The following is a 22,500-nucleotide window of genomic DNA, read 5'->3' as shown; positions in this document are numbered from 1 at the left end:
AATTCGTGATGCCAGCGTATATAAAAAGAAGTTCGTGATGCCAGCGTACATTTGATATACTGTATATTCAAAATATACTTAATTAAAAATGGATTAATTACTCAAAAGTGTCCATAAAATATGCAATTTACAAATAGTTACACTTTTGAGTAATCACTCAATTTTAGATTAAGTATATTTTGAATATACTGTATATCAAATGTACGCTGGCATCACGAACTTCTGTTTATGTACGCTGGCATCACGAATTCTGTTTGATTGACTATGTTGACATGTCAGTTCTATGTCGTTTAGTGAGGAAACCGAGCTATTTTCTTTTTATAACCCCTTCTCCCCTCCTCAACATATCTTGCTAATTACTGCTTTCCCAGAATTTAAATAACCACCTAATTACTTTGCAAGAAGATGAAAACTGCAGGATTGCATTATATTGGAGTAAATGGAGAGCGTGGTGTTGTAAACAATTACCCTATTTACAATATATATATATATATATATATATATATATATATATATATATATATATATATATATATGTAAATATATATATATATATATAATGTCTGTGTGTGTAAATATTAACCCCAATGGCATTTAATACCGAATTCTATCTTGGGAATATATATCCAATGGAATTTATGGTAATAGCTTCTGGCTGGGCAGAGAATCGAACCCCTGCCTATTCAGCCGAAACCATGCCAGCGAGAACTTTGACTCTACCAACTGAGCTATCAAGATAGCTCAGTTGGTGTAGAGTCCTGACAGGCATGGTTTCGGCTGAATAGGCAGGAGTTCGAATCTCTGCCCAACCAGAAGTTATTACCATAAATGAATTCCAGTGGATATGTATTCCCAAGATAGCATTCGGTATTAAATGCCATTGTGGTTGATATTTACATTGATTGAAATCACGTGTGTTAGTGATATATATATATATATATATATATATATATATATATATATATATATATATGTGTGTGTGTGTGTGTGTGTGTGTGTGTATGTATGTATATATATATATATATATATATATATATATATATATATACATATATATATATGTATATATATATATATATATATATATATATATATATATATTAGCAAAACCCACACTTGAACCACATTTGTTTCAAATTTCTCTTACCTTATGTAAGGCCAATCACTTGCTGCTTAAAAGTCGTAAAAAATTACGAAACAAATGATTGCTTTCAGACGATTTTCTACAATTGTTCAAAAGCTAAAGTTATTATTATAGTTATAGAGATTTGACGGCAATAAAAACCCAACACATTTACTAAATTGAACAAACTTGCTAGACCTCCACTGATAGCTTGGATCTAAGAAAGTCTTTACAAGAGAGCAAAATAAAAGGATTTTAAAGGTCTATACCTCAAATAACACCGGAGTCCAGTAAACGATTCTCCGCCAATGCCAAATCACAATATAGGCAATTGATTTATGTACATTTTGCCACTAGTTTCATGCAAATCTGATAGAAATGACCCACGTTAAAGCAAAAAGAAATTTTTTTACCGTTTCTTGACTTTGACTTTTGATCCAATCACTTCCAAAATCTAATCAAATTGTCCTTGGATCATGGCCAATCATACCAGCAAATTTCATGAGATTCGACCACTATATAGCAAAAAGATGTGTATGAACTTTTCATGACCTTGATCACGCTGTATATCACAATATAAGCAATTGAATTATGCACATTTTAGCACTACTGTAGTTTCATGCAAATCATATAAAAATTGACCACAATACAGCAGAGATGATTTTAACTTTTTCGTGACCTTCACCTTTGACCCAATCAATCCCAAAATCTAATCAAAGTGTCCTTGGATCATGGCCAGTCATCCCATCAAATTACAGGAGATTCGACCACGATATAACAAAAAGACGTTTTCCTCTTTTCGTTACCTTGTTCTTGATCATGTTGCATATCACAAAATACGAATTGAGTTATGCACATTTTGGTACTAATTTCATGCAGACTGGATAAGAATTTACACGAAATAGCAAAGATACATTTTTTAACCTTTTCGTTACCTTGACCTTTGACCCAATTACTCCCAAAATCTAATCAAATTGTCCTTGGATCATTGCCAATCATCCTACCCCATTTCATTGTGCGAATCACAAACAAATACAAACTTGAATAAATAAGTAAACACCTATCAAAATATAACCTTTTGGCGAATGTAATTACTAATACAGGTTTTAAGAAAAAAGGCATAAAGCATATAAGCTTTGTGTTTGTTTAATTTCGAAACCTAGAGCAAAAGGGGGCTGCCTTTCTCATTTAACAATGAGTGACAGGACCATTTGGTTTACGCAAAGGAGGAACCATTAGAATTACAATAAAACGTACAGATTTGACCTTAACACACCTTTCGTAATCTTCAGACGTACCAGAAACGGTTTCTGTTTGGTCAAATTGTATTCATTTTCAGCTGATGCATAAACACTCTTCGTGACAGATCTTAGATATCGTTATATATGATATTGTAGCCAGAAAAACGTTTTTCTTTTATAACAATAATGAAATGACAAATAAATTCACAATATACGTTAGAACAAAGACATTTCAATGAATTTTCTAAGCAGATGAAAGAACATTTTTTACCATATTTGAGTTAAGATACATACAAATGTTTACTATATCGATATTTTTATCTCACATAAAAATTATTCAGTTTTAATACCTAAATGTCAAGATTACCCACATAAAGATTCGAACAGTTACCTATTTTTGATTGGTATATAATAGAGTTGACAGTAGAATTAAGCAATCAACCACCTGGAGACTTAAAAAGTAATTTCAGCTTAGATGTACACATTGCTATCGAATTAAAGATATGAGGGCAGTAATTAACCCTTCTCCCTAACAAATCTCTGAGGCTCGAATCCTTGGGACGGCAGAAATATTCAATATCAAAGGAAGAGCGAGTTCGATATTAAGTGAATTTCTGGCTCATTTGAAATAAATGAAAATCACAGGTGCTTAGTGATAAAATAATATAATACATACAAATACAGAAACACACACACACACACACACATATATAAATATAAATATATATATATATATATATATATATATATATATATATATATATATGTGTGTGTGTGTGTGTGTGTGTGCGTATGTGTTTCTGATCAAATATCAATAAGAACTCTTGGGTTGGTAAATGGGTAACAGAAGCCATGCAATCGGCCATCAATACTCTACAGGTAAATGTTAACTTAGGTTCTTTACAAATTACCTTAAGAGTGGTGGTGGTAGCTGCGCTCCCTAGTTCTCATGTTGCAATCCTGCACATTCAAGTAACTGTAATGTATATAACAAAGTGCATATATTAATAAAAGGGACCTAAGAATAGCATTCGGACTTGCTCAAAAGTCAAACACCGAACCTACCATCGATATGAGTTTACAATGTACGATTTAGTATTTGTGTTTTAGTATGCGTATACTTTCATATGTATATGTACGAGGGTTGTTTTCTGTATCAGTCGACAATTTCCTTTCAGGTATGCGCTCCACGTTATACTCTGGCAGTGCAAGATAAAATAGATGCCACTCGTTTCAAAGACGAATGGACGCTGCAGCCAAGGGGTGCCTGCTTTATCCTGAAGGATGCAGACAGCATTCCCAAGACCATGGGTCTTCTAAAATGTAAGTGCTATTTTTGAGAAAGGTCTTGAGTTATATATATATATATATATATATATATATATATATATATATATATATGCATATATATATATACATACATACATATATATATATATATATATATATATATATATATATGCATATATATATACATACATATATATATATATATATATATATATATATATATATAAATATTGAAAACATTCATCCACGTACGTTGATTTAACCTTATGCCAAATGTAATTCAGTGTTCAAATGATTCGGCCAGGGAACCAGCCACCCGGTGAGATACTAACGCTAGAGTTATTAGGTCCTTTGATTGGCCAGACAGTACTACATTGAATCCTTCTCTGGTTACGGCTCATTTTCATTTTGTTATACATACACCCAATAGTCTGACCTATTCTTTACATATTCTCCTTTGTCCTCATACACCTGCTAACACAGATTTTACCAAACAATTCTTCTTCGCTCAAGGGGTTAACTACTGCACTGTAATTGTTCAGTGGCTCAGGGTAGAAGAGACTCTTTACTATGGTAAGCAGTTCTTTTAAGAGAAGAACACTCCAAAATCAAACCACTGTTCTCTAGTCTTAGGTAGTGCCATAGCCTCTGTACCATGGTCTTCCACTGTTTTGGGGTAGAGTTCTCTCTTGCTTGAGGGTACACTCGGGCACATCATTCTATCTTATTTCTCTTCCTCTTAGTTTTTCATTTAAATTTTTTTCATAGTTTATATATGAAAGATTTATGCTAATGTTATAGTTCTTAAAAAAAATTTGTTCATTACTCATCTTGTAGTTTATTTATATCTTTATTTCCTTTCCTCACTGGGCCCGTTTTCCCTGTTGGAGCCCTTGGGCTTATAAAATCCGGCTTTTCCAACTAGGGTTGTAGCTTAGCAAGTAGTAATAATAATAATAATAATAATAATAATAATAATAATAATAATAATAATGTGTTGAAAAGAAATGTTGCCTAAAAGGATGATTTATCATTTACTGCTTAAAAATTGACACCTATCAAATGCTATATCATATATGCTCTTACAATTGTTATTACACCTGAAATTATAATGTCAAAATAAATGATAACATGCTTCTTATTATTAGATTATTATCTTTCAAATATTGAAAACTATATGACTATTGCGTGAAAATATCTGAACAGTGCATTGGTAAAAAAATAGTGAAATTATAATGTCAAAATACATGACAAAAGGGATCTTATAAAAAAAAGGGGGTTCTTTTTTAATACTGAAAACGATATGACTATTGGGCGGAAATGTCAGAAAAGTGTATTGGTAGAAAATTGTGAAATTATGTCAAAATAAATGATAAATGCATCTTATCAAAATATTAAGTGTTCTTTTTAAATTTTGAAAACTATATGACTATGACGAGAAAATATCAGAACAATGTATATCTTTAAACATCTCAATTTGTATGATTCTTATTCATAATTGTTTATTGTAAACTATTACTTCGCACGTCTTTCATCTATTTCTGTAAGGAAATTTTATGAATAAAATATAGGTAAAGATACATGGTGTTTATGTCATTCAATATTAATCATCATCATCATCATCATAATCATAATAATATAAATAATCACAAAAATTGTAATAATAATGATAGTATAAAATACATTTCTATATGATATTGTAAATTTTACAGCAATAACCTTCAAATAAAAGTACCTTTGTTCTTTTTTCAGCTCGGTACCCTAAACCAAAAACCTTACAAAATGCCTTGGTTGGATTCAGTTCATCTTTGATTAAGCAGGTAAGAACTACTATCATAGTTAATTCTTTACTGATTCTATTCAATCCATGAAATGTTCCATCTAGTGTTGGGGTCCAGAAAATGAGCTTAGGATTTTGAAACCTTTTTCCTTAAAACTTGAATCTAGCCTTACCTACCTAGGAGGCTTTCTAACACTCAAAGGGCCAGATCGTGTGGCACTAAGCAAATTTTGGTCCAAAACAAAGTAGACCCCAGTGATATACAAAATCGAACCATAAGAAACTAGAGCCCTATCATGCCTATTCCCATTCAAGGCCCTATCAAAATATTTATTGAAATATAATACTATAACATAAGGAATGTTACATCAAATATTGGAAAAAGTGTATTCTACAATAACACCAAAACATCCAGAAAAGTATAAAATAGACTTTGGAGGCTTGGGTGGTTTTTCAAAACTTGATGAGTACAGTATACATTGCAAGTTACATAACACAGGATGACACTCAAGGCTGATAGTTGACCGAAATATGCCACTTTGGTATCTCTGCATCTTAAAGCTAATGTTTCCAAAAGAATACAGTAATCCCAGTATGTATTGTAGCTGGTATTGGTTTCTATATCTTTACTCATTTTCTTAAATTTAATCATAGAAAGTTGATTTATGGGCAATAAAATAGAATAAATCGGACCATGGCATTATATTCTGAGAACAAATTCGAACATAGTCTAAGATAGTTAATAAACACGTTGACTGACTCATGAGAGCACTGTACTCCAGTATGACAAGCCCACCTTTGGCACAAACAAAGTATTGTTCTCAGGGCATTGCATCAGTCCAGAAGGCGTCCACTCCCTCCAGGAGAAGGTATCAACTGTTCAGAATTTCCACGCGCACTCGACGATTAAACCCCTGGAAGAATTGGGCATGATAAACTATTACCACTGGTTGCTGCGAGCCATCACTGCCACTCTTGTCCTCTACGCCTCCCTCAAGGGCAACCCAATAGACCTGAAGTGGGGTTCCCTGCAGGAAGCAGCCTTTTGCAACACAAAAATGCCCTATCAACCGCTACTCCTCTCACTTTTCCTGTGCCACATGCCCCTCTCCTCCGCTCCACTGATGACAGCGACGTCACTATTGGTGCAGTACTTGAGCAGGTGATCAATGGCTCACCCAACCCAGTGGCCTTTTTCGGTAGAAAGCTGTCTAAGGCAGAATCCGGCTAATCTACCTTCGACCGCGAATTGCTGGCAGTGCATTTAGCTGTCTATCACTTTCACCATTTCTTAGAAGTTACACCCTCACAGACCACATACCTCTGGTGCACGCCTTCATTCTACAGTTTGACAGTTGGTAGGACTGCCAAGGCTGACATCTTGGTAAATTTGTATATTATTCCATACTGTGATTTCGCACAAGAAATATATGATTTCCTATAGCAAATAACGTGATTTAACCGATTTTGATGATCATTTCAATCGCAAACAAACAGATCAACCAATTCGGTTAGTTATAAGTTGACGAATTGGTTGATGTTATTACGGATGAAATGAATGAGAAAATCAGTTAAATCACGATATCTACTATAGGAAATCATATATTTCCTGTGCGAAATCACACAATGAAATACAATACAAATGAACCATATAAATATTAACACTGCTGACATATATACTGAGTTAAAATATATAAACAACAGATGTAGGAGACGATAATATTAGCAACGTTACCAATGGTTGACAGAACTACCAACGATGACGAATGGTACACAGTGTTACCAACGGCATGATGTCATTTCTAGAGATAGAAATGCTAAATATTTCCATACGTAAACTAAATAATATTTCCATATAACTATCAAACAATAAATAAAAAGTACCAAAAGGCCACAGAACCTAACAAACCCACCTAACCTTGCCTAGAAGTACCCCGGTCACAAAACTCATATAATAAGCATTGGGGAATGACTAACTTTGATTCACAGTACTACCAACGCTGACGAATGGAACACAGAACTACCAACGACACAATGGCATTACTAGTGGCAGAAATTATAAATATTTCCATTCGAATATTAAATAATTTTTCCATATAACTGTTACACAATATATAAATAGTACAGAAAGACCACAGAACCTAACAAACCCACCTAACCTTGCCTAGAAGTACCCCGGTCACAAAACACGTATAATGGCTATTGAGGAATGACTTACCTATATGAAGAAAACGTCGAAGTATTCGGTAACCTGGGAACAGAAACTTCTCCAATCGACACTAGTTTTCGAAGATATGTCGATACCATCCATGAGGGTCTCATGGTCCGAATGTTTATGCAAAAAGTGGATGGCACATATTATCATCTTCCATGGGGGTAGACGACTTTTGCCCAAAAAAGTACCTTTATAGGCAGTAACGGTATAACCACAACGGCGTTTCTTCTTAGTTTTACGAATGATGGATTCACAATTGCAATAAAACACGAGAATGTCTTGCCTATAAGATAAAACCAAACGGCACTAGGGGCACTTTAAACCCTGAGAATGCAGAACACCTCACCAGGACAAAGGGTACAACGGGAAAGGCAATGGAACAAAGGGTGTGAAAAGACCGATAATAGGGTTAAGGGAAGTGGGGGGGGTAGGGAGATATCTGAATAGGCCTAGGGCGGTGATTGGTTAAGGGAAAAACAAAGAACTCTAGAGGGTAAACATGAATGAACTAAATACGGAAACTAGACCAGAGAAAGGATTTATAAGACACAGAGGAGAGAAAAAGAAATAACCAACAAAAATAAATAAAAACAATATAGGAAGGTAACATGGAATGAACGGTAAATAATACTGAATGGGAATATAAAATGAGATGATCATACCGAGAATTAACTGGATAAAAAAACTAGTCCAGAGTAAGTATTCATGTGCAACCAGGAAGAGAGAAAGAAATAACCAAACAAATAAACCCAATATAGGAAGGTAAAATGGAATGAATGATAAATAATATTGAATGGGAATAAAAAATGAGAAAATAACACGATAATAAAAAGAGTAAAGGGGGAGAGGAAACTCCTGCGCAGGGGGGGGGGGATATATGCGCAGATCGGAAACTGATGAAACGAACGTACGTACAAATGGGAAAGGAAATAACCATACAAATAAACCCAATATAGGAAGGTAAAATGGAATGTATGATAAATAATATTGAATGGGAATATAAAATGAGAAAATAATAAGGTAATAAAAAGAGTAATTTGGGAGAAAAACTCCTGCGCAGGGGGGTTATATATGCGCAGGTGCGAACGGACGAACGAACAAATGGGTGCTAATGTTAGCAAGGATCGCTAACATTTGATCTACATCAGGAATGGAATGCTAACATTTAAACTACATCAGGCGTTGGCAGCACTGGTTACTGTATTACTACAAGAAATAACCTTTGAAACGGCTCCTCCCAAATATATCCAGTTATACTGATTTGTCTTTTCCTACGGTTATAATAAATACCAGAAAGAAATGTATAGAGAAGAAAAGGACTGAATTACGGTTATATATCGGTTCCCCAGTATGTTTTCCCCACCCAAAACCCCGAGTTCCCACTGGGGGTCCCCCATTATCGGCGGATATAGATGTATATATATTTCTGTAACTATTCATTTGCGACGGGAACGAGTGTTATTTTCGAAGGGAGCGTAATTTTTCCTATAAGAAAAAGTAGTTGGAATACTAGGATACATTGAGATGTAATAATATACAATGAAACCGACATCTTTCCACTTTAGCTGAATACAGCTGCACCCTTCAACACATTCCTGGGAAAATGAATCCTATTGTAGATGCCGTCAAGAAACACACTGGCTGCCATTCACCTGTGATTGGATTACAATGCCTTAGCAGAAGCCCAATGAAAAGATCCAGAGTACCAAGCATGTAGGACATCCTACACATCTCTCCGTTGTTAAGACGTCACCCTATATGACTCCAACTTCATCCTCCTCTGTGATGTCAGTCCTGGTAAGCCATAAACATGGATACCTGTCTGCATGGTCTTGAAAGTGGTGAAGTGGCTGTCCATAAGGGCGTTTACTTTTGTCATCAGGTCCTTCATGGGCAATGTATCAACACTGGGGATGGCGGCACATACAGGTTTGGTTAGGCATCGTACCCAAAGGGTACAAAGTAGGTTCACTTCCTAAGGAAAGTCAATTGTGGCAGGTTAAAAGCGAACGATACTGATCATCTCCCTGAGGACAAGTGATGTCTTTTGGTCCCCTAACAGATGTTGAGAGCTGGAAAAGCTTGGCTGTATGGGCAGCTGGCGATGGTAAGTACAGCTCCAGGAAGTATGTTTTGAGGATGTCGTATGCTATTGGGGTAGACCCATTGGTCTCAAAGCCAATCGAAGATTTCTGGGAAAATGTCCTCGGGGAATGCCGTGAAGACATAGACTGATTTGTTGCTTGAGGGAGTCCTGCCCTTGATGCAAATTGTCCTACTGGAACCAGGCAAACGCTTTTCTGCTGGCGAAGGGAGGCAGTTTCATCGAGATGGCGTGTGTCGGAGAGTCAGGATCAGTGGGCAGCAATGTAAGAAGAGTAAAGCGGTGCGCTTTACTCTGGGTGAAAATGCTGTGTAGAACTGATTATCCACTGGGTTATCAATTGTCGTAAGATAGCTATTAAGTACTAATAGAGAGGGGCAGGTGAGTCATAAGTGACTTTATTCATCAAAATAACGAGCTAATATAAAAAAAGGTTGACGACAACAATGGCACAAACAATCAAACCATCTTATATGTGCAATGGCAAGCTTGAACAAGTTTTTTTATTACCAGTGCGGAAGAGAGCGAAAGATTAAAAACATAGCACTACAAATTATTATTATTATTATTATTATTATTATTATTATTATTATTATCATCAAATGCTAAGCTACAACCCTAGTTGGAAAAGCAGGATTATATAAGCCCAGGGGCCCCAACAGGGAAAATAGCCCAGCGAGGAAAGGAAATAAGGAAAAATAAAATATTTTAAGAATAGTAACAATATTAAAATAAATATTGGGCGAAAATATCAGAAAATGTATAGGTAGAAAATCATGAAATTATGTCAAAATATATGATAAATGCATCTTATCAAAACATGAAGTGTTTTTATTTTTTAATTTTGAAAACTATATGACTATCACGAGAAAATATCAGAACAGTGTGTATGAAACACGTGCAGTACAGCATCATGGTCAGATTTTGATCGTAGCAGGCAGAAGTTCCGAGACATCTAATGCCACATACCGACCAAGCTTTACCTTAAGGGAAGTGTATTATAGAATACCCCATGTATTTTCTTGATGGGGTCTCCCTACAACTTTGCCCTAGCCTGTGAAGGGCAAATCACATTTTACAACTTGGGAAAGAAAAGAAAGGCACAGTATCATAGTTGGCATAGGTAAGTGTATTTAAACACCTTGAAATATAAATATGTATGCATGTATGTATGTATGTATGTATTTATCTATCTATCTATCAATCTATATATTATATATATATATATATATATATATATATATATATATATATATATATATATATATATATTATATTATATATATACTTTTATATATCCATGTTTGAATATGTTTATGCTGTGTCTAAGTAGTAGGTTATGCTGTGTTCTACTGTAGTTTTCAGATTGCTCTTTTTCTATAATACCAGAGATTTGCCATTATAAATACAAAATTACACAAATATACATGTATATTTACATTTTTTATCATATATATATATATATATATATATATATATATATATATATATATATATAAATGTGTATGTGTAATAATTTACTGTTGTGGTCAAATATAAATGTGAGTGCTTCTAGCAACACCATATATAATCAGGGGGATTAACATGTAAACAATTGTTTTTTCTGAATTTATATTAACTTTTTCGAGATAAACTTCCAGCAGGATAATAAAGTTGGAGAAAAATCTTTATAAATCTGGTATGTTGCAAATAAAAAAAACTCAACTCACGCAATTTCATTCTGCTGATGTTTCAGTATAAATATTACCGGCAATTTCACGGTTTTATTTATAAAGCTATTCAAAACATTTCTTTTCTTTTTTCAGCCTGTACTTGGATTGGTAATGGGGGGACCCAATGCATTCTACGAGGAAGGTAAAATGGCAACTATCATGGTTTATACACGTTACTTGGTCCCAATTCTTCAACACTTGGTCCCAATCCTTCAACACTTGGTCCCAATCCTTCAACACTTGGTCCCAATTCTTCAACACTTGGTCCCAATTCTTCAACACTTGGTCCCAATCCTTCAACACTTGGTCCCAATTCTTCAACACTTGGTCCCAATTCTTCAACACTTGGTCCCAATCCTTCAACACTTGATCCCAATACTTCAACACTTGGTCCCAATCCTTCAACACTTGATCCCAATCCTTCAACACTTGGTCCCAATTCTTCAACACTTGGTCACAATTCTTCAACACTTGGTCCCAATTCTTCAACAGTACAGTCCTCCCTATAATAGCCTACTGGAAACGTCCCTGCCTGGCAATCTGCTGAACTGGAGTTAGAGTCACGCTCAAGCTCGGTAGTTTTTTGTAGGGTCTGCAACCTCGCCATCCGTGTGAGCTGAGGATGCGGGTTTGAGGGAGCCAATAGGTTTACCTGCTGAATCGTCAGCAGCCATTTCCTGGCCCACCGTGGTCCTAGCTTGGATGGAGAGGGGGCTTGGGCACTGATTATATGTATATATGATCAGTCTCTAGGGCACTGCCACTGTCCATTGACTCTGCCATTCATGAGCGACCTTTGAACCTTTAAAGACACCCTTCTATCTCTCTTAAAACCCTCCGATGCACTTACCCCAATGTAACGAATCATCTTTTCTAGAGACCTCATTAACCTCTCTCCTTGTATTTACTTCATCACAACGTAACTATCCTGCATTCACAAATGTTTTTCAAGGCCTTATATAATATTCTTTCATTTTAAATTTATTTGACCGATCAATCATATTTCTAATGCAAATGCACCTCAAACAAACGTTTTTTTCATAAGCAATTCACTTATTGAATCAGTCCGTCACTACTCAAATTTTATAAAGTAGTGAATTCTGCCCAGGACTACTAGTCATTTTTCTAGCCTTTTTACCATACAAATGTGTACTATATTTGCAGTCAAATTTTAAAATCCTTCCTATCTTACTAAAAGCACATATTCTCCCATTCACCACAAATATTTAGTTATTTATCTATCTATCTATCTATCTATCTATCTATCTATATATATATATATATATATATATATATATATATATATATATATATATATATATATATATATATATATATATATATATATATTTCCCCTTTTTAAAGAAATACCTGAAGCAAAATATCTATGACAGTGTGCGACTGGTTATGAGTTATTCATAAGATGTTCATCTCTCATCTACTCAGGAGTAATCACGAACAAACCAATTGTTGGTAAAGGAAGAGGATATCAAAATCTTATCGCCGAGCGTCAAGTAGTGACAGAAACCTACGAAGGTTGGCAGGTTGTCCAGGGGAAATTCGACGGAGAAAATACTTCCATAGCCGTGTCTGTGGTGAATTTCAAAAATAAAGGAAAGGTGAGTAATTTTTAAAATGCAATGTAATGGAATAAAATAAATGCCAATAAAATAAATAAAAAAATGCAATGTAATGGAATAAAATAAATGCCAATAAAATAAATAAAGGTAGGCTTACACCTACGCACTTTTTGGCTGCGACGTGTTGCGACGTGTTGCGACGTGGGGTCGTGCTACCTCGTTGGTGAAAACACACTTGCGACATGACACGCGGTTGTTTTACGATGTCTTGCGACATGGCACGCGGTTGTTTTACGATGTCTTGCGACATGGCACGCGGTTGTTTTACGATGTCTTGCGACATGGCACGCGGTTGTTTTACGATGTCTTGCGACATGGCACGCGGTTGTTTTACGATGTCTTGCGACATGGCACGCGGTTGTTTTACGATGTCTTGCGACATGGCACGCGGTAGTTTTACGATGTCTTGCGACATGGCATAAGGTTGTTTTACGATGTCTTGTGCAGTGCCACGAGGTGGACGCGGTGTTTCCCTACGAAGTGTCACGAGATGAAGCGAGGTGTTTACGCACTTTTGCGATGTAATGACGCAGTGTTGCCAGGTACCTTACGCAGTGTCATGAGGTACCAGCGAGGTGCCACGAGTGTTGCGAGGTACCTTCAAATATCACTAGATGTGACATAAAAAGTTCCCCAGCTACCAGGGTGCTCGAAGTATGGGGAAGTCACACACTACTTTACTGACCATCTTGAGTATTACTTTCTCTAGTGTGATTAAATCCTCGAGTAAAAGTTAAAAAAAAAAATTAATTTCATGAACAACCCTTTTTTTTTTTAAAGTGATTTGGAGTTGTTTCATATACAATTAAAACCAATTCAATCTGTTGTTTCTTAGGAATAATTCATATGGAATGAAATCTAGAATTTATTTCCTTCCTATCATAGGTAAGCATCATGTAAATAATTTTATTGAATATAAATAAAAAAGTTAGCAGTAGCAAAATTCTATCTGTTGGAACTCAAGTATTTATACTATATTTTAACATGTAAATTAAGTGTTGAAATTATCAACTAGTATTAGATGAAGCAATTGATACTTGTGTTGCTTCGAACCTAAATATCTTCAGCCTGCAAGAGAGTGATAATCAATTAAAAAACTTATCTTCATACAATCTATTATAATCGACATTAATGATAACAAAAATAACAATGAATATGAACAGGCATAAAATGAATCCATACACAGATCCACTGAAGCAAGAAAAATGGTTTTGTGGATGTTCACGAAAAAGGCATAAAAATTAAGAGAGCCTGATAAGAAACTGCATTATCAATAAACGAAGAGCAACGCAATGTGTCCAAACTGTGTAACTGAACAGAAGCTCAGACACATACAACAATAAAAAGAAAAACATGGCACTATCGTATCGAACAAATCAAAATAAAGCAGGCAATATACAATTTACAACCACCTCGCCAGACATCATAAGCTGTGCGCAAGAATCCCGATGCCTTAAGAAATAAGCAAGATGTCATTCAATTGTGCGCTGCTATTTTCCCATTACTTTTCCATTTACTTCAGTATTTTCCCTTAAATTATCAAATTTCCCCCACCCCTTTTTTTTTTTTTTTACCTTCTTTGAGGTTTTAAAGAACATTGATATCTATTAGTAAGTTTAAAACGAATATTTAATACATTATTTCGAAATTAGGTTTATAAGAGTTAGCATGCTAAATAACAGAATTATTATTATATAATTAATACTTGAAATTTAGTATTCCTTATATTAGTGGCATACGAGTCTTACAAAAACTTATAGGCACACACACACACCCACACATGTGTGCACACAAGCACACACACACACACACACACATATATATATATATATATATATATATATATATATATATATATATATATATATATATACACACACACATATATATGCATATATACATACATACATACATACATACATATACATTCTCATCTAAATAAATATACTTGTTATATGTATGAATGAAGGCATGACCAAAACACACAATAGCATACAGTATTTCCTTGGCTATTGAATTACAAACATACGAGTACATGAATGGCCAGAATATAGATGGAAACATCCCTGCCGTCCCTTATAAGCAAATTTACAACCAGCTCGCCAGATATCGTAGGCTGTGCCCAAGTAGGGGTAAGCTGCTTGCTGGATCGGGTAACAATTGGAGGTAAGAACTGCAAAAAAAAACAAGGCGTTGGGGCTGGCGCGAGATGGCACAAAATGGCACGAACCTGGGCGACATTCTTTGAGGCGTTTGTACGATGTCGCTAAACAATCTTGTAAGGTGGCACAAGGTCATCACCTCACACAACGCCGTGACAAAGTTTAAACTGGTTTTAAAAACCTGGTGATGTCATGACATTTAACAATTTTCTTGCGAGGACTTGTCACGAGCTGGCTCGAGGTGTTGTCCCCATTTTTGCGAGGTGGCACGACCTCACGTCGCAGCCTAAAATTGATTAGGTGTCAACCTACCTAAAAAAAATTAAATATGAAAATAAATACACATATATAAATATATATAAAACTGCCTGGACCTAGAATATAGGGATTCCCATGGTGTTATAATAAGTAAGGATGGTTCTCCAGTTGGTTCGTCTACTCATGCCTTAATTTCGTTAGTAATTAAGACTAAGTAACATGTCCCTGATGTGATATACTAATATAACTTTGGAAACTATATAGGCATTTTGAGTGATTATTGGTCTCAATTGTATAAAAGTGTTGAGCTTGTTCTCTTGGTTGAGAATCTGGTCAACATATTCCATAAGTATTTGACTTGGAATAACTATACTCAGCTTAAGAGCTGTAGCTCAAAAAGTTTATTCTTCAACTGAAAAGGAATACAATTTGGCCATAAAAGAAACCCTTTCTAGGACAACCCACGAACATAAGTGGTGGAGTACCCTTAAATGTGTACTCTTTGGTGCAGACTTACGGTTCCTCCTTTACTTGAACTAGATGGCTCTTTCACTCGCTCTCCAAAATAAAAGTCAACTCTTTTGGCTGATGTCTTTGACAGTAAGCAAAGTAATGAGACCCTCTTCTTCTTCATTCATGTTTTCCTGAGACTAAACTAATTAGTTTAGCTTTTTGGTAAAATAAGAAGTAAAATTATAATTCTCTAGATGTACCTTGATGGAGACCCAAATGGTATTTTCCTTTGTATTTATTAAGACCACTGACTTCTTAACTCCTAAGATGTCTGTTATATCCCGCAAGCGAGAAGGGGTTTTTAGCACTTATTGGAGAATTAGTAATGTTGCCCCATCATGTAAATGCATTTATGGTAGTTTTATAGGTTGTAGGTTGGCCTGGGAACCAGCCACCCGTTGAGATACCACTGCTAGAGAGTCATGGAGTCCTTTAACTGGCCAGGCAGTACTACATTGGATCTTTCTTTCTGGTTACGGTTCATTTTCCCTTTGCCTAAACACACCGAATAGTCTGACCTATTCCTTACAGAATCTCCTCTGTCCTCATACACCTGACAACACTGAGATTACCAAACAATTCTTCTTCACCCAAGAGGTTACTGCATTGTAATTGTTCAAAGGTCACTTCCCTCATGGTAACGGTTGAAGGGACTCTTTAGCTATGGTAAGCAACTCTTCTACGAGGACACTCCAAAAGTAAACCATTGTTCTCTAGTATTGGATAGTGCCATAGCCTCTGTACCATGGTCCTTCACGGTCTTGCGTTAGAATTCTCTTGCTTGAGGGTACACTCGGGCACTATTTTCTCTTATTTCTCTTCATGTTTTGTTAATGGTTTTATAGTTTATATAGGAAATATTTATTTTGATGTTACTGTTCTTATATTTTATTTTTCCTTGTTTCCTTTCCTCACTGTGGTAAATTTCCCAGTTGGAGCCCCTCTGTTTATAGCATCCTGCTTTTCCAACTAGGGTTGTAGCTTAGCAAGTAATAAAAATAATAATAATAGGCCTACTGATTACAGCCACATTTCCATATTAGCGAAAGTTTTTGAAAATCTTTTGGAAAAATGTCTAAATATGAGGTTCTCTACTTTGCAATTTGGCTTTCGCCAAGGCCTTGGAACATGAAATTACCAATGTTGTACAGAAATCCATTCATTTTAGTCAGAAGGTTCGTATGACTGGCCTTGATTTTAGTGGTGCCTTTAATATGTTAACCATGATGCCCCTGTTTTCAAACTCAAACAGCCGGGAGTAAACGGGTGTTTTCTTAGCAACTTTGTTGAATTTTTAAGTAATAAATTGCAAAGCATAGGTGGTTGATGGGAACCATAAAGAGTATAAGAATGTGATCTTGGTATTCTAAGGATAGTGTTCTAAGCCCATTGATTTTCACACTATACACACAAATGTGGTTTGGCCTAGAAAATAAGGTCTTTGCCTATGCACATGATGCCACATTCTTTACATCAATTCGATCTCCTGAATACAGATCTGGCTTTGCTGAATCTCTTAATACAGATCTAACTCTTTACAGATATACATATGCATATATATATATCCTTCCTTTTATATATGATATATATATGTTATATATATATATATATATATATATATATATATATATATATATATATATATATATATATATGATATATATATGTTATATATATATATATATATATATATATATATATATATATATATATATATATATATATATATACTGTACATATTACAATCACCAATGTCCAGCGTAGGGATGAAAACTGGCTAAACCCCAGCTATGAATAAGGCCCCTTTCTTTCATTGGTCTAGAAATAGCTGTTTTTGTTGTATACTGTATCTACTATTCCTATTGAATTATTACTAAAATGTGTTTTCATAGCTGTACATGTATCCTCATATAAATTAACATTCTATTAGGCAAAAATGCTTAATTTTTGTTGTGAATCATATTTTCTTCTGCAAATGTCAAGCACAGGTCTTATTTATTAGGTGGCACCTTCCAGGTCTTATCCCCTCACCAAGCAACATTAGTCTACACAAATCTATGCCTTATTAGTTAAAATAAAACTATACGGTGGACTCTTCAAGTACCACTACCTGAATTTTATAGGAACCTTTACAACAGAGTCGATATTCACGTACTTATCTCTTGGTGTAGTCTAGGTTAAGCCTAGTCTATCATCTAGTTCTGTTGGTATTAAGAAGCATTAGTTCAAATCCTGGTCTAGGTATAATCATTCATCACAAATGACCTTCCTTTTTATTACTCACTCCCGAGATAGAATAAATTCAATATAAAACAATTTGAGGCTCAACAATTGCAACCTTGAGTCACATATGTCAATGTCGAAACTATTATGAATAGCCACGTTATAGACTTTGCTACTGCGTATCATATTGAATATATGTCGCTTTCAATTCTACTTACAAATGAATCAATCAGACAGAAGTACTTTCAGCAGTTGGAATAAATTTACATCTTTTTTTGGTAGCAGAATGGTTAAGTTTATGTTTGAATCCTAAGAGAAGTAATTTTAAATTAGTTCTCCTTTGGTTAATCATTTCCAAGGCAGAAAGAATGAGATATCAATATATATATATAAATATATATATATATATATATATATATATATATATATATATATATATATATATATATATATATATATATATATACACACACACACCTGTGGATATGTATATATATGCACAAATGACTGCATATACATTTACCTAAAATCCTTTTGATTATTACAGGTGAAATTTTACCCACCGGATGTTATACCATACAGCTTAAAGCCTGACAACTACTTAGGTGACATAAAAGGAGTAGAAACAGGAGCAAAATTTGGCTATAGCCTTGGCGTGGGAGACTTCAATGGTGATAAGGCGGACGACCTCCTCATAGGATCACCCTGGTCGTACGTTACGGGGTCATGTCACCTCCCAGATGGCGGCAAGGTCTTCGTTCATTACTCGCCCCTCAGTAAGGTGAGTAATAAACAGTGTGTAGGTGTGCGTGTGTGTATATATGATAAAAATACTATGACAAATTAGAATAGTAAAAAAGGGAATATAAGTTTAAAGTTAGGGGTCCGTCCGCCATGTTCGCCATTTTTTTCCTAATGATCCAAAATACACCATTTCTATATGTTTTAGACATATATGATACCTTCATCATAGAAAAATCTTAAGCCCTTTGATCAAAAACTCTTTGATTTATCAGCAAAAATCATGTTTTTAAAAAAAAATTAAAGTACATTTTTCCCCACTAATACGACAACATATGTATTGAATTTAATACCATAAAAACTACTTTATAAACCGAACAATTCTGTTAGACGGAATTTTTCTTTTCCTTTTTTACGAATTTTTATTCTTTTTTCCTCGTCTAGGCGCAAAATAATCGTGAAAAAGAAAGTAAAAATAAAATCAAAATTCCATTAGAATTGTCGGATTTATATTCCTATTTTCAATGATATCTTTCTCTCTCATATCGAACAACAAATATGTGAGAAAAATGTACATAAGTGTGAAAAAGTATGTATTTGAGTTATGAGCTCCGAAAGATTTGCAAAAAATTTTCGCTTCTGTTCTTAAAGAAATCAAGATAACATTATTATGATAACTTTTATTGTTTATGCCTACATAAACACACCCTAAAAGAGGTATTTGAACCCTCAGTTTACTATTACTATGTTACGAGTTGCCAGCAATCTCTCATTGTTACAAGTGTTTTAGTTAGCATGTTTCAGATTTGTACTCTTATTCATGTTTCCCTCTCTTCTTGGTTCTTTTTCCTTGTTCTCTGCTTACTTTTTGTTCTTTCTATCACCTTATGTAACATTGGTCTTGCTATTAAGTTCCAGAGGACGTTGTGAAAGCACAATGTACACACGGACTTCAAGTAAACATACACATGCATTATAACTTCTATACGTCTTTGGAAACTCTGGCTGATGTTCTCGTAGCTGGTAGTTTTCATTTAGCTACCCTTTATCATCATGAATTTAATTTTGGAGTGATAGTATTTGGTTGATATACATGGCAGTTCAAATTGAGAGAGAGAGAGAGAGAGAGAGAGAGAGAGAGAGAGAGAGAGAGAGAGAGAGAGAGAGAGAGATCAACCATTATTTGATACTAAGAGAGAGTTGAACATTGGTATTATAGTATTTGTATAAATGGCAGTATAAAATAATTCAAGAGAGAGAGAGAGAGAGAGAGAGAGAGAGAGAGAGAGAGAGAGAGAGAGAGAGAGAGAGAGAGACAGAGAGATGCAAAAATAAACACAAATATGATTCTATCAAACTCAGTCATGCAGATGACACAGTAAGAATGACATCATTATTTGAAGACCACTATATCTTCATTATTTGGAATAAATAATTGACTATTTGTTCTTTCTATGACCTTAGGTAACATTGACCTTGCTATAAAGTTCCGAGGACGTTGTGAAAACACAATATACATACAAACTTCAAGTAAACAAACACATGCATTATAACTTCTATATGTCTTTAGAAACTCTGGCTGCTGTTCTTGTAAGAGTAGATCACTCTACCAATGCCTTCCATTTCTGCCAGACGTACGAAATTTCGGAACATAAGTAAAAAAATCCCTATAAATATGCAAATATAAACCCCCAAAAAATGATTGTCAAACTCACTCATGCAGACGACGCAGTAAAGATGACGTCATCATTTAAAGACCGCTAAATCTTCGTTATTTGTAAAAATAATTGGCTGAAACTTCTACAGAGCATGTACGATATGTTTACGCATACACAGAAGCAATAAAACGATTTGCGATTTCTGAAAATTGGTATGCCAAAACACCATGGCGGACGGTCCCCCTTGTTTACAAAAGGAGGTGAAAGTTCCCAGCCTCATCAAATGGTTCGTTGTTAATCAAGTATAAATGAGTTAGCCTCTAATTTGTATATATAAGCCTGTATTGAAAATCTTTTTTTGAAGGGACTTCTAACGTCGAAGTCATGTTATGAGCACTTAGGTCTCTGTCTTGGAGCATTTAGAAAAATAATTCATAGTATATAAAAATATACTTCATTCATTACCTGAGACGCATTTTTACCTGTTTCTTGAAGGTTTATATTGACGTAGCTCGTTGTAACTACATAAAGAAAAGAGAAAGGCTCAACTACTTGGTTTCAATAACAATCAACTAAATTCCAATATGTAAATCTGATGATTTTATTTTCTGCAGCTCAATAAAGGCAAACAAGAGATTCCAGGATATATTGAATGGGGGCTCTTCGGATTCAGCGTTACAGGACTCGGAGATATAAACAAGGATGGATATGATGGTAAGACAGCTCTCTCTCTCTCTCTCTCTCTCTCTCTCTCTCTCTCTCTCTCTCTCTCTCTCTCTCTCTCTCTCTATGGTTTGCAAGCCAAAGGAAGGAAAGTTTGTCCCCCTCTGCCTTTAAAAATATTGTAGTTACATATTTGCGGGTCAGTTAACTAAAATGATAAGTAACTAATACAACAAATATATATATATATATATATATATATATATATATATATATATATGTGTGTGTGTGTGTGTGTGTATATATATATATATATATATATATATATATATATATATATATATATATATATATATATATATATATATATATATATATATATATATATATATATATATATATATATATATATATATATATATATATATATATATATATATATGAACATAAGCATTGAATAAGGTACCTTACCTGGATTAGAGGAGAATAGGACTATTACCCTCATCACAAAAGAATTAAGCGACTCCTTCTAGGAGGTAAAATGACGTTGCTAGCGTTCTTGTCCTCTTCCTTAAAACAAGTTGTAGGTGGTACATGCGCACAGCTCAGCTGACTGCTGGGTAGCAGATCAGAAGTCGAAATCCAAACATTTCAACTGCAAACCCACAGCTATACCACTGCACATTTGCACCTAATTCTAATCAATGGAAGTGTTGCCACAATTGCGACAAGAACTAGGGTTATAGCAACATCTAGTTTGATAAATTATGACTTTGAATTTTATTTTGACTTAAACTATACTTGTAATCCCTACCTTCTTTTCATTCCCAACTAAAGGGAAACCCTTGTTTCCCACCCTGTAAACATGGGGACGTGTGTCTTGGTAGGCATGTATATCTAAATAATCCATGCAAATCATAGAAGTGGTAAAAAAAGTGATCCCCAAATCCGTCTTGGTTTAACCTATATTTTGATATTTCCCGTCATTCGGGTCTAAGTTTCCGCTTGACGCTATCTGCTGAAACTCAAGCTATCAAATTAAGTTCTAACTATACTAATATAAAACAACAAACTACATTCTCGCTATGCCAATATTTTCCTAATCAACTAGTAGAATAACGACTGAAAACATCATGAAGCTATTTATAGATATCTTAAGTAAAAAAAAGTATGAAAA

The 22,500-nt window shown here is 34.6% G+C and overlaps 1 protein-coding gene across 1 annotated transcript in view; it reads left to right on the top strand.

Moving 5' to 3' along the window:
* The window catches only part of LOC137623755 (integrin alpha-8-like), a 69,606-nt gene that overhangs the window by 13,881 nt on the left and 33,225 nt on the right, over positions 1–22,500 (top strand). Inside the window, exons 5-10 of the mRNA XM_068354584.1 lie at positions 3,543–3,687; positions 5,407–5,474; positions 11,559–11,607; positions 12,912–13,084; positions 18,809–19,042; positions 21,275–21,374. Coding sequence (XP_068210685.1) covers positions 3,543–3,687; positions 5,407–5,474; positions 11,559–11,607; positions 12,912–13,084; positions 18,809–19,042; positions 21,275–21,374 — 769 coding nt within the window. The remainder of the gene's footprint in view (positions 1–3,542; positions 3,688–5,406; positions 5,475–11,558; positions 11,608–12,911; positions 13,085–18,808; positions 19,043–21,274; positions 21,375–22,500) is intronic.

This window comes from Palaemon carinicauda, chromosome 2 (genome assembly GCF_036898095.1).
Source record: "Palaemon carinicauda isolate YSFRI2023 chromosome 2, ASM3689809v2, whole genome shotgun sequence".
Classification (NCBI taxonomy): Eukaryota; Metazoa; Arthropoda; class Malacostraca; order Decapoda; family Palaemonidae; genus Palaemon; species Palaemon carinicauda.
This window is presented reverse-complemented; position numbering and strand designations above follow the sequence as displayed.